This window comes from Crocuta crocuta, unplaced genomic scaffold, assembly GCF_008692635.1.
Source record: "Crocuta crocuta isolate KB4526 unplaced genomic scaffold, BGI_CrCroc_1.0 scaffold3, whole genome shotgun sequence".
NCBI classification, from domain to species: Eukaryota; Metazoa; Chordata; class Mammalia; order Carnivora; family Hyaenidae; genus Crocuta; species Crocuta crocuta.
Window position 1 is genome coordinate 6,177,141 of NW_027529934.1, and position 16,537 is coordinate 6,193,677.

At 35.8% G+C, this 16,537-nt stretch overlaps 1 protein-coding gene across 1 annotated transcript in view; it reads right to left on the minus strand.

Moving 5' to 3' along the window:
* ACBD6 (acyl-CoA binding domain containing 6) overlaps positions 1–16,537 on the minus strand; it is a 194,754-nt gene that overhangs the window by 101,937 nt on the left and 76,280 nt on the right. Inside the window, exon 5 of the mRNA XM_077763114.1 lies at positions 3,652–3,757. Within this exon, the coding sequence (XP_077619240.1) occupies positions 3,652–3,757 (106 nt within the window). The remainder of the gene's footprint in view (positions 1–3,651; positions 3,758–16,537) is intronic.

Consider the following 16,537-nt stretch of genomic DNA (forward strand, 5'->3'; position numbering starts at 1 on the left):
CTCAGGTCATGATCTCACAGTCGTGGATTCAAGCCCTGCGTTGGGCTCTGTTCTGACAGCTCAGAGCCTGGACCCAGCTTCAGATTCTGTGTCTCCTTCTTTCTCTGTCCCTCCCCCACTTGCGCTGTCTCTCTCAAAATAAAATAAAGACACAAAAATAATAATAATAAAAAAACAGAATTACATCTTATTCCTCCTCAGAAACCGTGCAAACAATAAGAGATTGGAGTGAAATATTTAAAGTGTTTTTGAAAAAAAGCTTCACCAACCTAGAATTATGTATCCTGAGAAATTTTCCTTCAAAAATGAAAGAAAAATAAAGACTTTCTTAGGCAAACAAAAACTAAGGGAATTTGTTGTCAGTAGACTTTGGAAAAAAATGTTAAAAGAAGTTCTTTAGAGAGAAGGAAATTAGTATAGATCAGAAATTTGGATCTACATAAAGAAAACGAGAAGAAAGAAGGAATGAGTGAAGGCAAAATAGACTTTCGTTTTTCTTATTTTTCATATATCTAACAGGTAACAGGTTGTTATGTGTGTGTCAGGTGTTGTTCAAGTACTTTATAGATATTAACATAATCCTCCAAACAATGCTGACACAGGTACCACCACTATTCCCATTTCACACATTAGGAAACTGAGACACAGAATAAACGTGACAAAAGTCACAACGCTCGAAAATGATAGTGCTGAGACTTGAATCCTCGTAGTCTAGCTCACCACAGTTATACTGCTTCTAATTAATCATTCATTCAATCATTCATTAGTTCATCAAATATTTATTGAGCATGTGGAATATGCCAAAAACTAGGATAAAACATTTTCAACAATGAAGATCTCAAAATGTTTACCTTGCTCAGGAAGCTACTGGAAGATAGGCACCATCAAAACTGCGCAACAGATAAAAAAGGAAGTTACTGAAGGAGACACTTCATCCAAACAAGGAAGTAAACAATAAAAGATAAAGACCCGAGATCCAGAAAACAGAAGACTCCAGGAGAGAAGGGAAGAGAATTCCCAGGACAGAGGTCCAGTATCATCCCAAGATGACATCTATGCAACAGGCCTAGAGGGCAACCAGTGGAGATTAGAGAAGAGGAAGAGAGGAGAGTTCCAGAAGGGAAATCACTAAAACAACATGGGATTGACTACCTGATGTGTCTGCACATTCTGCAGCGAAGACCTCTTTTGGGCAATTTGAGGAAAGAGTTAATGACAGAAACACAGAAGATATAACATATAAAAACCAAAAAAGAAGCAATTATTAGCCTTAAGAAAAACAGAATGTTGTGTCATGGTATATAGATTGCATTATTCATAATTATATAATTATTCATTTCCTTCCCACCATTGCATTGCTTCCATGTAATCAGAACGGGCTTCCTATCATACAGACTTGGGAGTTTGGTCCCATGACTTGTTTTGGCTGAAGGAATGTGAGTAGATATGACACATGCTATATCCAAGCAGAAGTTTTAAATGAATGTGTGAGGTCTGATTCTGTCTGCCTTTAGTTCTACCCCAGAGAATATGACATTGAGACTGGATCTCAGTATGACAATGAGAAGACACATGAAACTGACATGAACTGAACCCAAACAAGGCTAGCAAACCCAGCAGAGCCTTGACTGACCCCAAACTCTTTTGAAATATGAGCAAGAAATAAATGTAGTTATTAGCTGCTGAAATCTGGCTAATAGCAAAAGCTGACTAATACACACAGTACCACCTATGGCTCAGCAACGAACATAATTTACATAGTAATAATGACATAATTACGTTATGGCTATATCACAATTATAAAATAATATTTTAACATTGATTCCGTAGAGATGCAATCAGAAAGCTGAAACTAAAAGTTGTGATATAGCTGTTAGGAGGGTGGGCAGAGTAGGAGTGGGGAATATGAGTAAAACAGCTAAATCCTAATATAACAGAGAGGAAAATCAATAATGTCAAGAGATATAAGTATATTATTTAGAATTATGCAGGTAAATTGCAAAAGAAACAACTAAAAGAATTGAGAGTTCTTGCCTCAAGGGAGCTAGAATCAATGTGAGAAGGGTACAAGTAAAGGAATACTCTTTTTGTTATAAGACATAATACTGATTTTTCCTTGAATTACCTGCATGTATTAGTTTTATAAAAATCTTAACTCACAAGTACAAAAATAAAAAACAATAAAATCAAGGGAAGCAGTCACACCTGATTTAGTGGGGGAAAAAAAAAGTATCCTCATCCAGAAAGGCAAAAAAAACCCCAAACAAACAAAAAAAACAACAACACCCTAGTGGGAATCAAAAGACCTGGTTTTAGGGGCACTTGGGTGGCTCAGTTGGTTAAGTCTCCGACTCTTAATTTCGGCTCAGGTCATGATCTCATGGTTAGTGGGATTAAGTCCCACATGGGGCTCTACACAGACAGTACAAAGCCTGTTTGTGATTCTCTCTTTCTGCCCCTCCCCTGTCACATACACGCAGATGTGAGGGCTCTCTCTCTCAAAAATAAGCAAACATTAAAAAAGCCTAAAAAAACAAAAGACCTGGTTTTATTATTTCACAATCTGGCTTCTACTTTTCTCCACCCACATCTCTCTTAGCTGTTTGTTTCATTACTTAGGGAAGAACACACTATTACTGGGCCTCTTTACTGCAGAATTACAGTTTTTTATTTTCAGTTCCAGATGTCACTGACAATATGTATTACAGGAAAGATATCACCTAAAAGTGAAGTAAAAATAAGGACTAAGCAGCATAAAGAACTCTCAATCAGTACATACACTGATTATTTATCTACTCCTCATATTATCTATGATCACTGCATGTTTCTTCCTAACAATCACCACCTTTTGGTCATTTCAATCATCTTACATTGCCTTAACAAAGAGTAAATAAAATGATTAAAACTGAAATAGTAAATGTTGTTTCCTATTTAACAACTGTAACACAGGGACAGTTTAAGCTCCATATGTAAACAGTTTTATTCATAAAACAAATAAATTAAAAAGTAACATATTTTACAAAATAATTTAGTATAGACTCCCTTTAAGTAGTGGACCTACATTTAAATGAATGGATTTACTAAAATTCTGACACACAGTATTCTAGAAACATATTTACTGAGCAAAGGACAACATACTTGTTTAAAATACAATGATATAGGGGCACTTGTGTGGCTCAGTCAATTAAGTATCTGACTTCAGCTCAGGTCATGATCTCATGGTTCATGACTTTGAGCCCTGCATTGGGCTCTGTGCTGACAGCTCAGAGCCTGGAGCCTGCTTCAGATTCTGTGTCTCCTCTCTCTCTGTCCCTCTCCCCCTCTCAAAATAAATAAACATTAAAAAAATCTTAAAATAAAAAAAATAAAGTACAATAATAGAAGGTGTAAAAACTATTTATAAATATTGTGAAGAAACGGAAGTTACTTGACTTCAGCAAGCTTCAGCTACTAACTTATACAACATCAACAGAAAGATGATGGACCCATATACAGAAAGCATCTTAAGTGGGTGACACTATCTCACATAGATATTTTGATACAATCTTCATCATACTGTATTCTGAGTTGTAGTTCATAAGCCATTTCGAAAAAAACACTGGTGCAAAAACAACAAAGCATAAAAAATTAACAAGGCATGTTTTTCCATACCTCTTCATCTTTCATATTCACATCCATATTTTTCGATTTGATGACTTTGGTTATATGGTCAATGTTGTTTTCCCTGCAGTAATCAAATATGTTTTTGTCTTCTTCCCTAATTGGAGTAAAAATAAAAAGTGTTTTACTAAGTAACTCATAAAAGTTACACATTTTTAACATAACCAGTTTACTGCTCACAAACATTAATGGAATTTCTGTTTTCATGAAGAAGTTTGCATGAACAATAATGGATTTTCCATAAGACATAATATATCCCATCTCTAAAGTTATTAGCAACTATAATTACAGGGAAAAGCTTCCTCTGTTTTAACAAGTTACACTAATACACTGCTACAACACTTAAGTAGATTTTCTCAGCCCTCTTCCTTTCCTCAGTTCCTTTTACACACCGACAGGTACAAATTTCCTGACCCAGAATTTTCAGTAGTAGCACTGAACAAGGTTCAGTAACAAGGTTATTTACTATTGTCTATACAGAAGTATCAAAAGATCAGGACACAGCTTGTTACTTTTCTTACAGGGTAACAGAATAAGTTGATTCTAGCTACTCACGTTCACACACACACACACACACACCAAAAAAATGTAATTTTCTTAAAGACAAAGCAATTTTCTTAAAGAAAAGATAATTAAAACATCACAAAATTCAGAATCTTTTATGAGATACTAGAAACAAAGACTAGGAACAAAAACTGGGAAGCATGTTATGCACCAGTGCTATTCTAAGTTTACGAATCAACTACATTCATTCACTCTTACAACTTCACACAAAAAAGAAATGGGTAAGGAAAGACTATAAGACTTGCCAAATAGCATCACATTTATTGAAGGTAGAACAAGAGCTAGAACTCACGCAGATTGATTGATTTTGTAAATGGTACGTTTTTCTATTTTATCAAGCTACATTTGGACTACTGAGCTAGTCTATTCTACAACCTAATGTATAAGTTAACATGAGACCTAGGAGTCCTCTAAAATAGTATACAGAATTGTGTAAATGTGTGTGCATTTTTCTGAGTGTGCTGTGTGTATGTGGGGGTAAGGGGTAGCATCAATTAGTCTTTAAAAATGAGTAATTCCCAAATGGACCAGTAATTTGGAATACTATCAATAAAACTGTTCTATATGTGGACCATACATATAGTGTGGCATAAAAGAATGCAAGATGAATTCCAAAAATTATACTAGTATGTTTTACAACCTGCAGGGCCATAACTTCTATTCATCACTAATGTAAGCACTGGCCATAGAAGCCCTCTTATCCTAAAAAGCAATTTAAATACTTTATACCCTATAAAAAGCTATTTCCACTCAGAGGTTAATTAACTTAAAACACACTACTTTAGCATTAACTATCTAAGCTTTCCTTATGCATGTGATGTATTTAATTGGGCACCTACTACATGCAAAGGCACTGGGTAAGATTCTGTTAGAAACAGATAAACAAGAAACTTTACATTCGATACAGTTAGGATGATAAAATCTATATACCATTAACATAAAGTAAAAATGAATCTTTAAAAAGGCTTATACGAGTACACAGGGATAACAGCCTATTTTAACCTGGAGAAAAAGAGGTAGATTTCCAGGAAGAAAAGGAATATATGGCCTCTCAAAAAAGTCCATTTTACAGAATAGAAAATGCTTTTCTAGATCACTTTTTCTGAAAGAAACTTAGATAAGCCTGAGGCCAAACTCCAAAAGGAGAAGTATGATTTTCAAAATTAAGGCTGCATATACTACTACTTCAGCTATATTTATCACAAAAAAACAATGTTTCTATGGAAAAGCATGTTAAGAATTCTGACTTGGAAATAAGAGGGACCTGTTTTCCTACAATCCAATAAGAGAGAGCCCTCTAATTCAAGAAGCAGCAACTTTAAGTATGAGAGAAAGGACTGTATCATTTTAAGTCATAACAAAAAATACACTTTTATCCAGTTGTTTTGAACTTGAAAATAATGGACAGTTGGTGGTGAGGCACAGAAAGGAAGGTAAGGAAGATCCCTGGGATGTAGGTTACCCACACCCAGTAATACATAAGGGTTATTCATAGATGAGAGGACCTTCTGAATCTATGAGGTCTCCTGAATCCCAAATGCGTGTGTATACTTACGCCAGAAGCAGTATAAGAGTAAATATAGTACAAACTTATTTAAAGTTTTATTTTACTTATTTTATATTTTCAATGCTTATTATATGTATCACTTACATAAATTATTTTGTTTTGATGTGTGAATGTTTTGGAGAGTAGGAGCAATTTTTTTTTTCATCTGAATACCAGTTTATCATCTGTTATCACCCCTGAGTATGTCAGCATACAGAAGACTTAAAAAATACTTATGGGTAGGGGCGCCTGGGTGGCTCAGTCAGTTGAGCATCAGACTTTGGCTCAGGTCATGATCTGGGGGCTCGTGGGTCCGAGCCCTGCGTCGGGCTCTGTGCTGACAGCCAGCTCAGAGCCTGGAGCCTGTTTCCGATACTGTGTCTCCCTCTTTCTCTGACCCTCCCCTGCTCACTCTGTCTTTCTCTCTCTCAGAAATAAATAAAACATTTAAAAATTTTTTTAAAAATACTTATGGGTAGAATACACAGTGTAAAGTAAATACGAAAACAGAAATTCAGTAAAATCACCACAATGTACCACCAAGTTAAGTGACTAAGATAAAAAAGAACATTAAGTGATAGTCAGGCTTGGTTGCTAAGTAACAGTTCACCCTGCTCCATGTTTTGACTACCTTATGTTGCCAGCAACCAAGCTGTCTTTATACAATGTCACCACCTAGTGTCCCAAGTAAAGAAACATCTGGAGCAACATCTTTCCACATCTCTTTTCTTTTCCCCCAACAAGATTACATACAGTTTACAAACAAATTCTCTTTTCCCCTCTACATTTCCCTGTTAATAAAGTATTCCGTAGGCGATCTTTTCCTCTATAACTACACTTACCTTAAAACATGTGCAAATGAACTCAACCATTACCAGATACAGTAAAGCCTAAGCAAATGTCAGTGCTCTTCTACATCTTCTCACTTTATCTTCCTTTCTCTTAACGATTCTTAGCCAGCTATTTTCCTCTCTTTGCTGAATATGAGTGATAAAATGACAAAATCCATTCTCTATGGATAAGCATGAGTTATGGCCAAGATACTACCCTCAAGGATATCCCAATATTCCTAGCAAAAGACAGAATGTTTGTCTCTACTCCAAATTTCCTAAAATTGACAGAATATACAATTGTGTATCTGAAGGGGAAAGAAGTCACTGGTTTTCTTTGAAATTCTTTTGAAATATTAGAACATACCCTTATGGAAGAGAAGAATGTTGTTTAAGTATGTTGTCTTTCATCAATGATAGGAAGAACAGATCTTTGCACACTTATACAAATATAATCTGTACCACTTTCTACAAAAACTGCATTTTCCTATCAAAAGAATATTTCCGGGGCACCTGTGTGGCTCAGTCAGTTAAGTGTCTGACTCTTGATTTCGGCTCAGGTCATGGTTTCACAGTTTGTGAGCCTGAGCCTCCCGTCTGGCTCTGCACTGACAGCATGGACCTTGTTTAGGATTCTCTCTCTTCCTCTCTCTCTGCCCCTCCCCCACTCCTGCACAGGTTCTCTCTCAAAAATAAATAAATACTTAGAGAATACTTCAAACAGGTTTCATAACGAGCCACCTAAAGTCCATTAGCTACCATTTCACCAATGCTGTGGAATTAAAAAAAAAACACATTAATGAGACTAGCTCAGATATCTATTTCATAGATAGTCAATAAATATTCATTCACTTCAATTTATATATTTATTAAGCAACTTACAATCAGATAAAAAATAGTATGCTAGTAAATAGGCAATGAAAAATTATTTACTGAGTGAAGAAAAACACAGAGTAAGCCAATCTCTCACAACTATACATTAACAAATGTCACTAATTCCTCAAACTGAGGTCTGTGGATCTGAATGCTCTGTGAAGGAACTCAAAGACCTTTAAGGTATATGCAGGTAACTAGGGCACCGAGGCGGCTCAGTTGGTTGAGTGTTCAATTCGTGATTTTGGCTCAGGTCAAGATCCCAGGATCATGGGATTGGGACCCATGTTGGGCTCTGTGCTGAGCATGGAGCCTGCTTGAGATTCCCTCTTTCCCACTCTCTCCCTCTCCCCCATTCACACCTCTCACTAAAATTAAAAAATTTTTAAACAGTAAAATAAATAAAATAAAGGGATATACAGGTATGAAAAATTTAGGCTCAAAAAAGAAAAGAAAAATTTTAAGTGAATCAATTTACAGCTCAACTTAGAAATAAATGCATTTTGCATGGAGGAGGACACTTGTGGGGATGAGCACTGAGTGTTATGTGGAAACTAATTTGACAATAAACTATTAAAAAAAAAAAAAAGAAAGAAATGCATTTTTTCCTTAACTGATCTACCTGAAGTGACTCTTGTAAATATTTCATCACCATTCTCCTTTCCAAAATTCCCTCTGCTCTGGTCACTCCCCTCTGAGTTTATATAAGGCATCGGGGCGCCTGGGTGGCTTAGTCGGTTGGGCATCCGACTTTCGTTTAGGTCATGATCTCGCGGTTCGTTGGTTCGAGCCCCGCGTCGGGCTCTGTGCTGACTGCCAGCTGGGAGCCTGGAGCCTATTTCAGATTCTGTGTCTCCCTCTCTCTCTGACCCTCCCCTGCTCACGCGGTCTCTCTCTCCTAGAAATAAAAATATTAAAAAAAAAAAAGGCATATACCTCTCTCCTTATTATGGTATACCTATAGGAAGGATAACCAAAAGACTTTGCTAAGACTTAGCAATGACTATTAATTAGGCCTGTTACTCTTCTGCTTAGAAATACTCTGTTTAACTAATATACTGGGAAAGGTTTGGGGAAAAATATCAGACCTAGGTTGTTTTACCCCAAGATAGAAAATCTCCCTTGGTACTAAATAAAGGAATAATTCTGGTGAAAACCTGGTGTTGGGAAACATTCTATAGCTAAGGGTAAAGGATGGAAGAGTTGATATAAACAAAACTAAAAACAGATGTGATTTTAATGAAATATTCATCCATTAAACTATTTTTAAAAGCTTCATCCATTTCATTAAGACCCATTTTCAATTAAATTTTACTTATGCTTAATAATTATTTAACAGTATTTATGATGTATGTTGATCAGCTGTATAGAAATAATTACAGCGATGGGCCACCTGAGTGGCTCAGTCACTTAAGCGTCCGACTTCAGCTCAGGTCATGATCTCAGTTTATGAGTTTAAGCCTCATGTCGGGCTCTCTGGTGTCAGCACAGAGCCCCCTTTGAATACTCTGTCCCCCTCTCTCTCTGCCCCTCTCCTGCTCTCATGCATGTGCTCTCTCAAAATTAAAGTAAAACATTAAAAAAAAGAAATAATTACAGTGATAATTCAAATGGGAAAATATTTCATGCATAGTTTTGGGCCAAAGAAAATTAAATGTTAAAAAATTCCAACTTACATATTTTTTGTTACAGAGTCTGATGATAGTACAATAGGAGTACACAAAAGTATATTACATTAAAATATCGTTGTGTGGGAGCAGAATAAAAGGAGAAAAAGGAATGACATAAAATTTCTGTTAAAAACCCTACTTACATATTTTTAAATCAAGATCAGAATTTTAATTACGCTTTTTATTTTGAGACAATTGAAGATTCACATGCAACTATAAGAAATAATACAGAGAGATCTTGCATTCCACTGTCCCAGCTTCTCTCAATGGTAATATGTTCAGGTGCTTTAAAAAATGGATTATGGAGGCACCTAGGTGGCTCAGCCATCTGACTCTTGATCTCAGCTCGGGTCATGATGTTGTGGTCACAAGATAGAGCCCTGTGTCAGGCTCCACGTTGGGTGTGCAGCCTGCTTGGGATTCTCTCTCCCTTGCCCTCTGCTCCTCCACCACCTGTGCTCTCTCTCAACAAAACAAAACAAACTTTTTAAAAGTCAATTATCATTATAGTATTTAGATTCATCTAAAAGAGTGATCTATTTACCTTAAATTTTCATTATTTACCCAGTGTGCCTGCATGGCTCAGTTGGTTAAGTGTCTGATTCTTGGTTTCAGTTCAGGTCATGAGACAGAGCTTTGTGTTGGGCTCTGCACTGAGCGTGGAGCCTGCTTAAGATTCTCTCTCCCCCTCTCCCTCTGCCCCTCCCCCACTCTCATAAGCTTGCACTCTTTCAAAATAAAATCTCTTCTTAAAAAATTCACTATTTACAAAATACCAGAAATTATGCCCTTTGTTATACTTAAACTTTTAAATAAGAATTTTAGAAGTTATCATAAAATTCTAAAGGAGTACATAGTCTTCCAAAGTTTTCTTAAGGACTACAATAGCAAAAAGTTGTTCTGAGTGTCAAACTAGCCTAATATTCTATAATGTAGAGGCCTGAAATAAGGAGTGGGCTAATCAACTAAGGATGATCAAATAAAGCACTACACAAGAGCTGACATTACAGCCTAGCTTTGAAACATGAATGACCAGCCAGCCAGCTGGGTTACTAAAGAACAGAAAGACGAATATTCCAAAGAACAGAAAGAAGGGGAAAAGCATCAACAGAAAGAAGCGCACAAGGGAACTGGCTATGGTAGGGTGCTGGGAGATAAATTAGAGAGATACCAGATATAGATCCACAGAGCTCCTTGAGTCAGATGCTAACCTTAGCCGATCTAAAACAAACAAACCTGAAAAGGCAACTATCCTCAGTAGGAGGCATGATTAGCAATAAATCATAGGAGGGAAAAAGTCAGTGAAGCCAATTTTGAACTCTGACCAAAAGAAATAATTAATTTGAAGGAAAAAAAATCCTGAGGTATTTCTCTGCTGGGAGACATTTTGTTCAAGAGGTCTCATTAGAACCTTGGTTAAAGCAACTCTTAAAATGGTTCACCTTCCATTTACATATTCACAAATATGAATTACATATCCCTGACTATTCTGGGTTCCTGAATACTTAGACCAAGGGTACCCAGGGTACCTAAACACTTGGATCACTATAAAGATACAGTCTTTGGTAAATAAATAAACCTTTTTCAGTTTACACCTCAGTTTCAGATGGATTTTATTATTATTACTCTGTCTCTGAGAGCCTGCTCAGCTATGTGTCTTTTTTTTTTTTTTTTAGNAGAATGGACATAAATTCACCAAAAACACACTGTGAAACTCCTTAGAAGCCAGTCTTTCTTGAATGCAAGCCTGCTCCCTGTCTTACAAAATTTAGTAGTACTGTTGCTGAATACTACTTCTTTGTAGGAATTCTAAGTTCCTAATTTATTTGATAAGTGTATGGCCAGAAGTTGTCAATTTGAATGGTAAAGACTTGCTATTTTGTCCGAATATAATTTTAGGAAATAATTATGTTATCTTACTGATCTCATTTGACTAGGTTACCAACATTTTATTATTGTATACCAAATACAAAGCCCAAAGCTAATTGTTTTTTATGTAACCTTTATATTTTATATGTAAATGTATAACCTCTATTTCATATATATCTAAATATGACCTTTGATATGACTAAACGATCAATACTTCAGAAGCTGAGATAAAATGTCTACATAGAAAGATACTTGGTATCCTTAAAAATAGGCATGCTTTAATGTACAAACATAAAAATATTAATACAAGCATATTTTAATTTTGTTTACAGTTGCTTCTCTCTTGAAAGAAAAAAAATTGTTCTTACTCAAAGGATTTTAGCAAACCTGGTGTAAGGCTTATCTGGGAGAAGCAAATTGGTAAAGTCAGCTCCTATCTCAAGACTTAAAGAGTAGTCAGAGCTGTCATATTTAGCACATCAAAAATCCCCACTTTTAATTAATATCTCATTAAAATTTTGGATGTTAATTTCACCTTGTAAAACACTGCTTTCGAGTATCAATCTTACAAAGACCATAAATGAGAGTCTATACTATGATCCTCCAGATAAAATCTCGTAAATAGTATCTCATCTCTGAAATGCTTTGGTCGGATGCCCTAGAGGAGGCAAACAATGCTGGGGCAATGACTAAGCTCCAGAAACCTAGCATTCAGATCACAGCACTTAAGAAAGTGGGTTTGCCATGACAGACTCTTGAATGCTGACAAAAACTGAGGACTGATGGATGTGGGGGGGAGGGGGATGGGCACTTGTGGGGATGAGCACTGGGTGTTATGTGGAAACTAATCTGACAATAAACTACTCGTAAAAAATAAATAAATAAATAAATAANTATTAAAAAAAAAAAAGTGGGTTTGCTGTTGTTGTTTGTAGTGTTGTTCTTAAAATAATTCCTGAAATCCTAAATGGCAACAAGACATCGGGAAACTCTTTGTTAAGGTGCCATATTTTATTGATTCTAAAACAGAAATTATGGGGTGCCTGGGTGACTTAGCCATTTGAGCGTCCAACTCTTGATTTCAGCTCAGGTCACGATCTTGGGGTTGTGGGATTGAGCACATGCTGGGCACAGAGTCTGCCTGGGATTCTCTCCCTCTGCCCCTCTCCCCTACTTGCAAGCTCTCTCTAAAAAATAAACAAAACCCACAAATTTTTTATTTTAACATTTCTGATGAATCTTATAATCTGTAGAACATTACAATTAATCAGTGGCATTTTTCTCTGAATGGTAAACCAGTGGTGTTTTAGAGTCAATAAAGTAAATAGGTAGGTTCAAAATACACAGTGCCTATAAGTGGAACAGGAGGAACTTAACGGAGGATTGTGGGGGAGAAGAAGGGAAAAAAATAGTTGGGGAGAGGGAGGGAGGCAAACCATGAGAGACTCTTGAATACTGAGAACAAACTGAGGGCTGAAGGGGTGGGAGAGAGGGGAAGGGGGTGATGGGCATGGAGAAGTGCACTTGTTGGGATGAGCACTGGATCTTATATGGAAACCAACTTGACAATAAACTATAAAAAACAAAAAACAAAAAACCCCACAACATACACAGTGTCAAATGGACAGGTGAATGACAGAAAGAATTTATATAAACTGAATCATAATCCTCCCACTCAGAGTGCTACTATATCTCCAATTAGTTTCAGACAGTTATAGTACATAACCAGTTAGTTTTCCCCCTTCCTGCTATGTGGTAATGGCAATGATCTTCTTCACCAAATAATATTTTCGACTGGCTTATATATACAGTGTACTTACTGGTCTAGAAAATTCTTAAAAGCCTCAAATAAAAGGTCCTATTATCCTATTTATGTTGTTATTATGCTGTTAATGTATTTTTTCTCACATTTTTTCAAGGAAGCAATGACAAAGGAAAGATCGATGTCCCAAGTACTTCTTATAGATAACTTCATATTCTGGAAAAGTTTATCTAGCCATGATTTATAGACACTTGTTACTAAAAATGCATTTTTACCTCTTAAAATCTACTTAGCTCTAAAATAGCTGATTGAAATTTCTGATACATCAAACGTTTATATGAAAAAATCTATTTCAATTCTGATCAAACTCCGGAAAACCAGTGGCCACATTAGAAACATCTACAGAATCCTTGAGTTGAGGCTCTATAGAGTTGAATTACATTCTCAAACGTTAAGGTAAGGCTAAAATCAGTAAAGTTAATGAATCCAAGAGAAACATCATCAGTATATTGATAAATGAAAGACTATAGTCTCTAATTTTACTGGTAAAGCACATCTTAAAAAACACTAAATGGAAAAGGGCCTTAAAAGTTTAAACTGAAGATATTCACTCTGTTCATATAATAACAATTTTCAAAATTAATTTTACTAGTTGCAGAACACCAGGATTCCTCAACCATCTCAGGAGCAGTATAGTGTAGCAACAGCAGAGTATGAACCATGTGACCTTGGTCAAGTAACCTAATTTTTCTGAGTCTCAGTTTCCTCATCTATAAAACAGGGATATTAATACCTACATCTCATAGGATCATTCTGGTGATTAAGTGAAATAATACATATCACACATGTAGTATGGCAACTAGCACATAATTAATGGTCCATAAATGTTAGCTGGCATTATTATTACCTTAAGATGTTAACATATGTTGTACACTGGGGTCATTTCTCATATACCTTTATATAACACTACCAATCAATTCATCTAACAAATGTTAATTAGACCTTCAAGAAAATAAAAATAAGCCAATGTGAGGGTAGAAGAGTCAGTATGGGGGGGGGGGGAGGAAATTGGCATTAGATGAGATGGTGAGGGGCCCTGTAAGAAATGTTAAGGAATTTTAGATTTTATCCTAAGCTATTTGAGAAACCATTAAAAGGGCTTCAAACAGGAGAGTGACTCAAAGATATGAGTTATAAATCTGCGGAGGAGGCAGGAAAGGAAAAGGGAATCTGTTCTCAAACCATTCTACAGTGTCCTGGCCAAGAGATGAACATTGTTTAATGACAATATTGCAAAAAGCATGATAGTGGCAATAATGAAAACAAGATGGATTTGAATTATTCTGGAACATGAGGAAACAGAATTTTTGATACAGTAAGGGATGAGGAGGACAGAGAGTAGACCAGTGTGACACAAGAGACCTAGAAATGACATATTTTACATAAAATACTGGTAAAATACTTACCTAATACATATATAAAATTTTATATTGGGTAGAACTTATAAATAAAACCATGTAATTAATGTAACAATGCCTTTTCCATACAGAATTCCAACTTTAATAAACACCAATCATTTACTACTGTATACAGTGTAATCAGCAAAGTTCTCATAAATCGAAAGACAATGTCATTAACCAAAATTGCTTGCTTTCAGTATTGAGAGAACAGTTGATAATAATTAAACGAGAATTAAGAAGATGACTATTTCACAATGCTTACATCTTTGCTAACATTTTAAAATATCTTTATGTCTCTAAAGCATTTTAACAGCAGAAAACATTTATATTATGTATAATACATATACCACCTTTTATTATAATGGATACAATAAACCCATAACTATGTGCATCTTTATAGTGCATACACACACACTAAACTAAAACAAGTCCAAGTGTCTAGCATTTCACAAGTACTATATAAAGATAAGGATAAGACTAGAGGAGCAGAGAGAAAAGAGACAAAGTACGGAAAAGGAAGAGGGGGGAAGAATAAAGAAAAAAGAAAAGGAGACAGAAGAAGATGATGTTTTAGTTGAGGAATGATCCTCTTGTTCAGAAAGGGCTGTTGATCTACAAACAGGTGGATCTGCCTATATGCTTGGTCGGCATCATGACACTGAGCACACAGGAGCTAAATAAAACACGTAAGAAAAGGGTGAATACGAGAGCCAGGAGACTCTTACAACAGTTACTGTTTCGAGAGCCAGGAGACTCTTACAACAGTTACTGTTTATGGCAAGACCTGCTCGTCTCAAGGGACCCATTTTCACATAATCTATAATTATCTCTTCGCTTTAATCGCCTTGTCATTCCTAAGGCTCTCCTGGGCACTGGAAGAGGAAAAGCTCATTAACTAAACCTTTTCTCCTCTCTCCAGCCACCCATGGCTTTTAATTGCTTGGTGTGTTATTATCTAGGAGTGCAACTGGGATCATTTTCATAAGAAAGGAAGGTAGAGAAGAGGAAGGGAGCCATGAGTCCCTGAGGTATGCACCACAGAAAAACCTTTGCTTTCTCAATTATTTATGCCAGCTGAGGTTTTACAGGCTGAATAAATCCATAACTCAAGTTCATTCTGAGCAGTCAGATTCTCAAGGGGGAGTTGCCCACTTGCCTATACACACTTCTGTAGTCCTCAAAGAATAACCAGAATGTAACAAGACATATGTCATCCAATTTATCACCTATCACCAAAGTGTTAACACAATGTTGATCATGGGCAACACGGTGAAATAGGGAAGGATTTCACAACTACCAGCCAAACAGATGTAGGGAAGCAGAATAATCTTTCTGGTGCTGAGGACAGTGGTGTCAATGGGACAGCAGTATCCCAGAAAGACTTAGCCAACTGAAAACAAAAAGATCCAAATATTCAAATTTTGAAATACAAAATATGTATAACACATACTCTTAAAGCTTTAGTCTTACATGGATTTGTTCAGATTGCTATCTAACAATCTGAAGCTCTGAATACACAACTAAATGGAATTTTATACCATCCGATTTTATAAATCATTTAAAAATAAAACAATATATGTTGTAGCATTTTCCCCCATCACACCTCTTTCAGGAAAACTACAGAGTACAATTTATGTGTAAGTGATAGGCTTTTACGCAACTTTCATTCCAGTTCATATTTTTATCAAACATACAAAATTAAAACATAAAATAATCACTTTTATTGTGGATTATATTTCTATTATTCCACTTTATCATCAGAACTAAAGAGCAGCCAATAAAAAGAGAATTCTAAAATATTTTCAAAATCCATTATTGTCCAAAAATTTTAACTTTATAAGTCAATGATGAAAGCATCTCTTTAAAATTCTACAGGCTTTTGTGTCTGACCACAGCAGTGACCTCTGGTATTTTCTGCCAAAACAGTTCATTTGTCTCACAGAACAACTAATCAATTCCAGAGCCCATCAATCATTTTGGTTGTATACTGGTCTGGTCTTGCTTAGAGAAGGTCCAGATGGCTGCTTGTCTAAGTGGGATTAATAAAATTCTGATAGATTACATAGCATCGAACTACAAAATATAACAAGGAAGACCAAATCTTATGGCAGGGTAGAATGGACATTGTACATGCTTCATTTATTGTATTTTTAATACTTGCCCTAATTTTTCAATTTATGTGCCATCTTCTAGATAAAACCTTTTAAGTATACAAGTCACCAAAAGGGATTTCTTAAGTCAGTCAGTATATGTAGTGCAGAAGCATCTGACTCTTTGAAAAGCCCTATGCGTACTAATCAGAG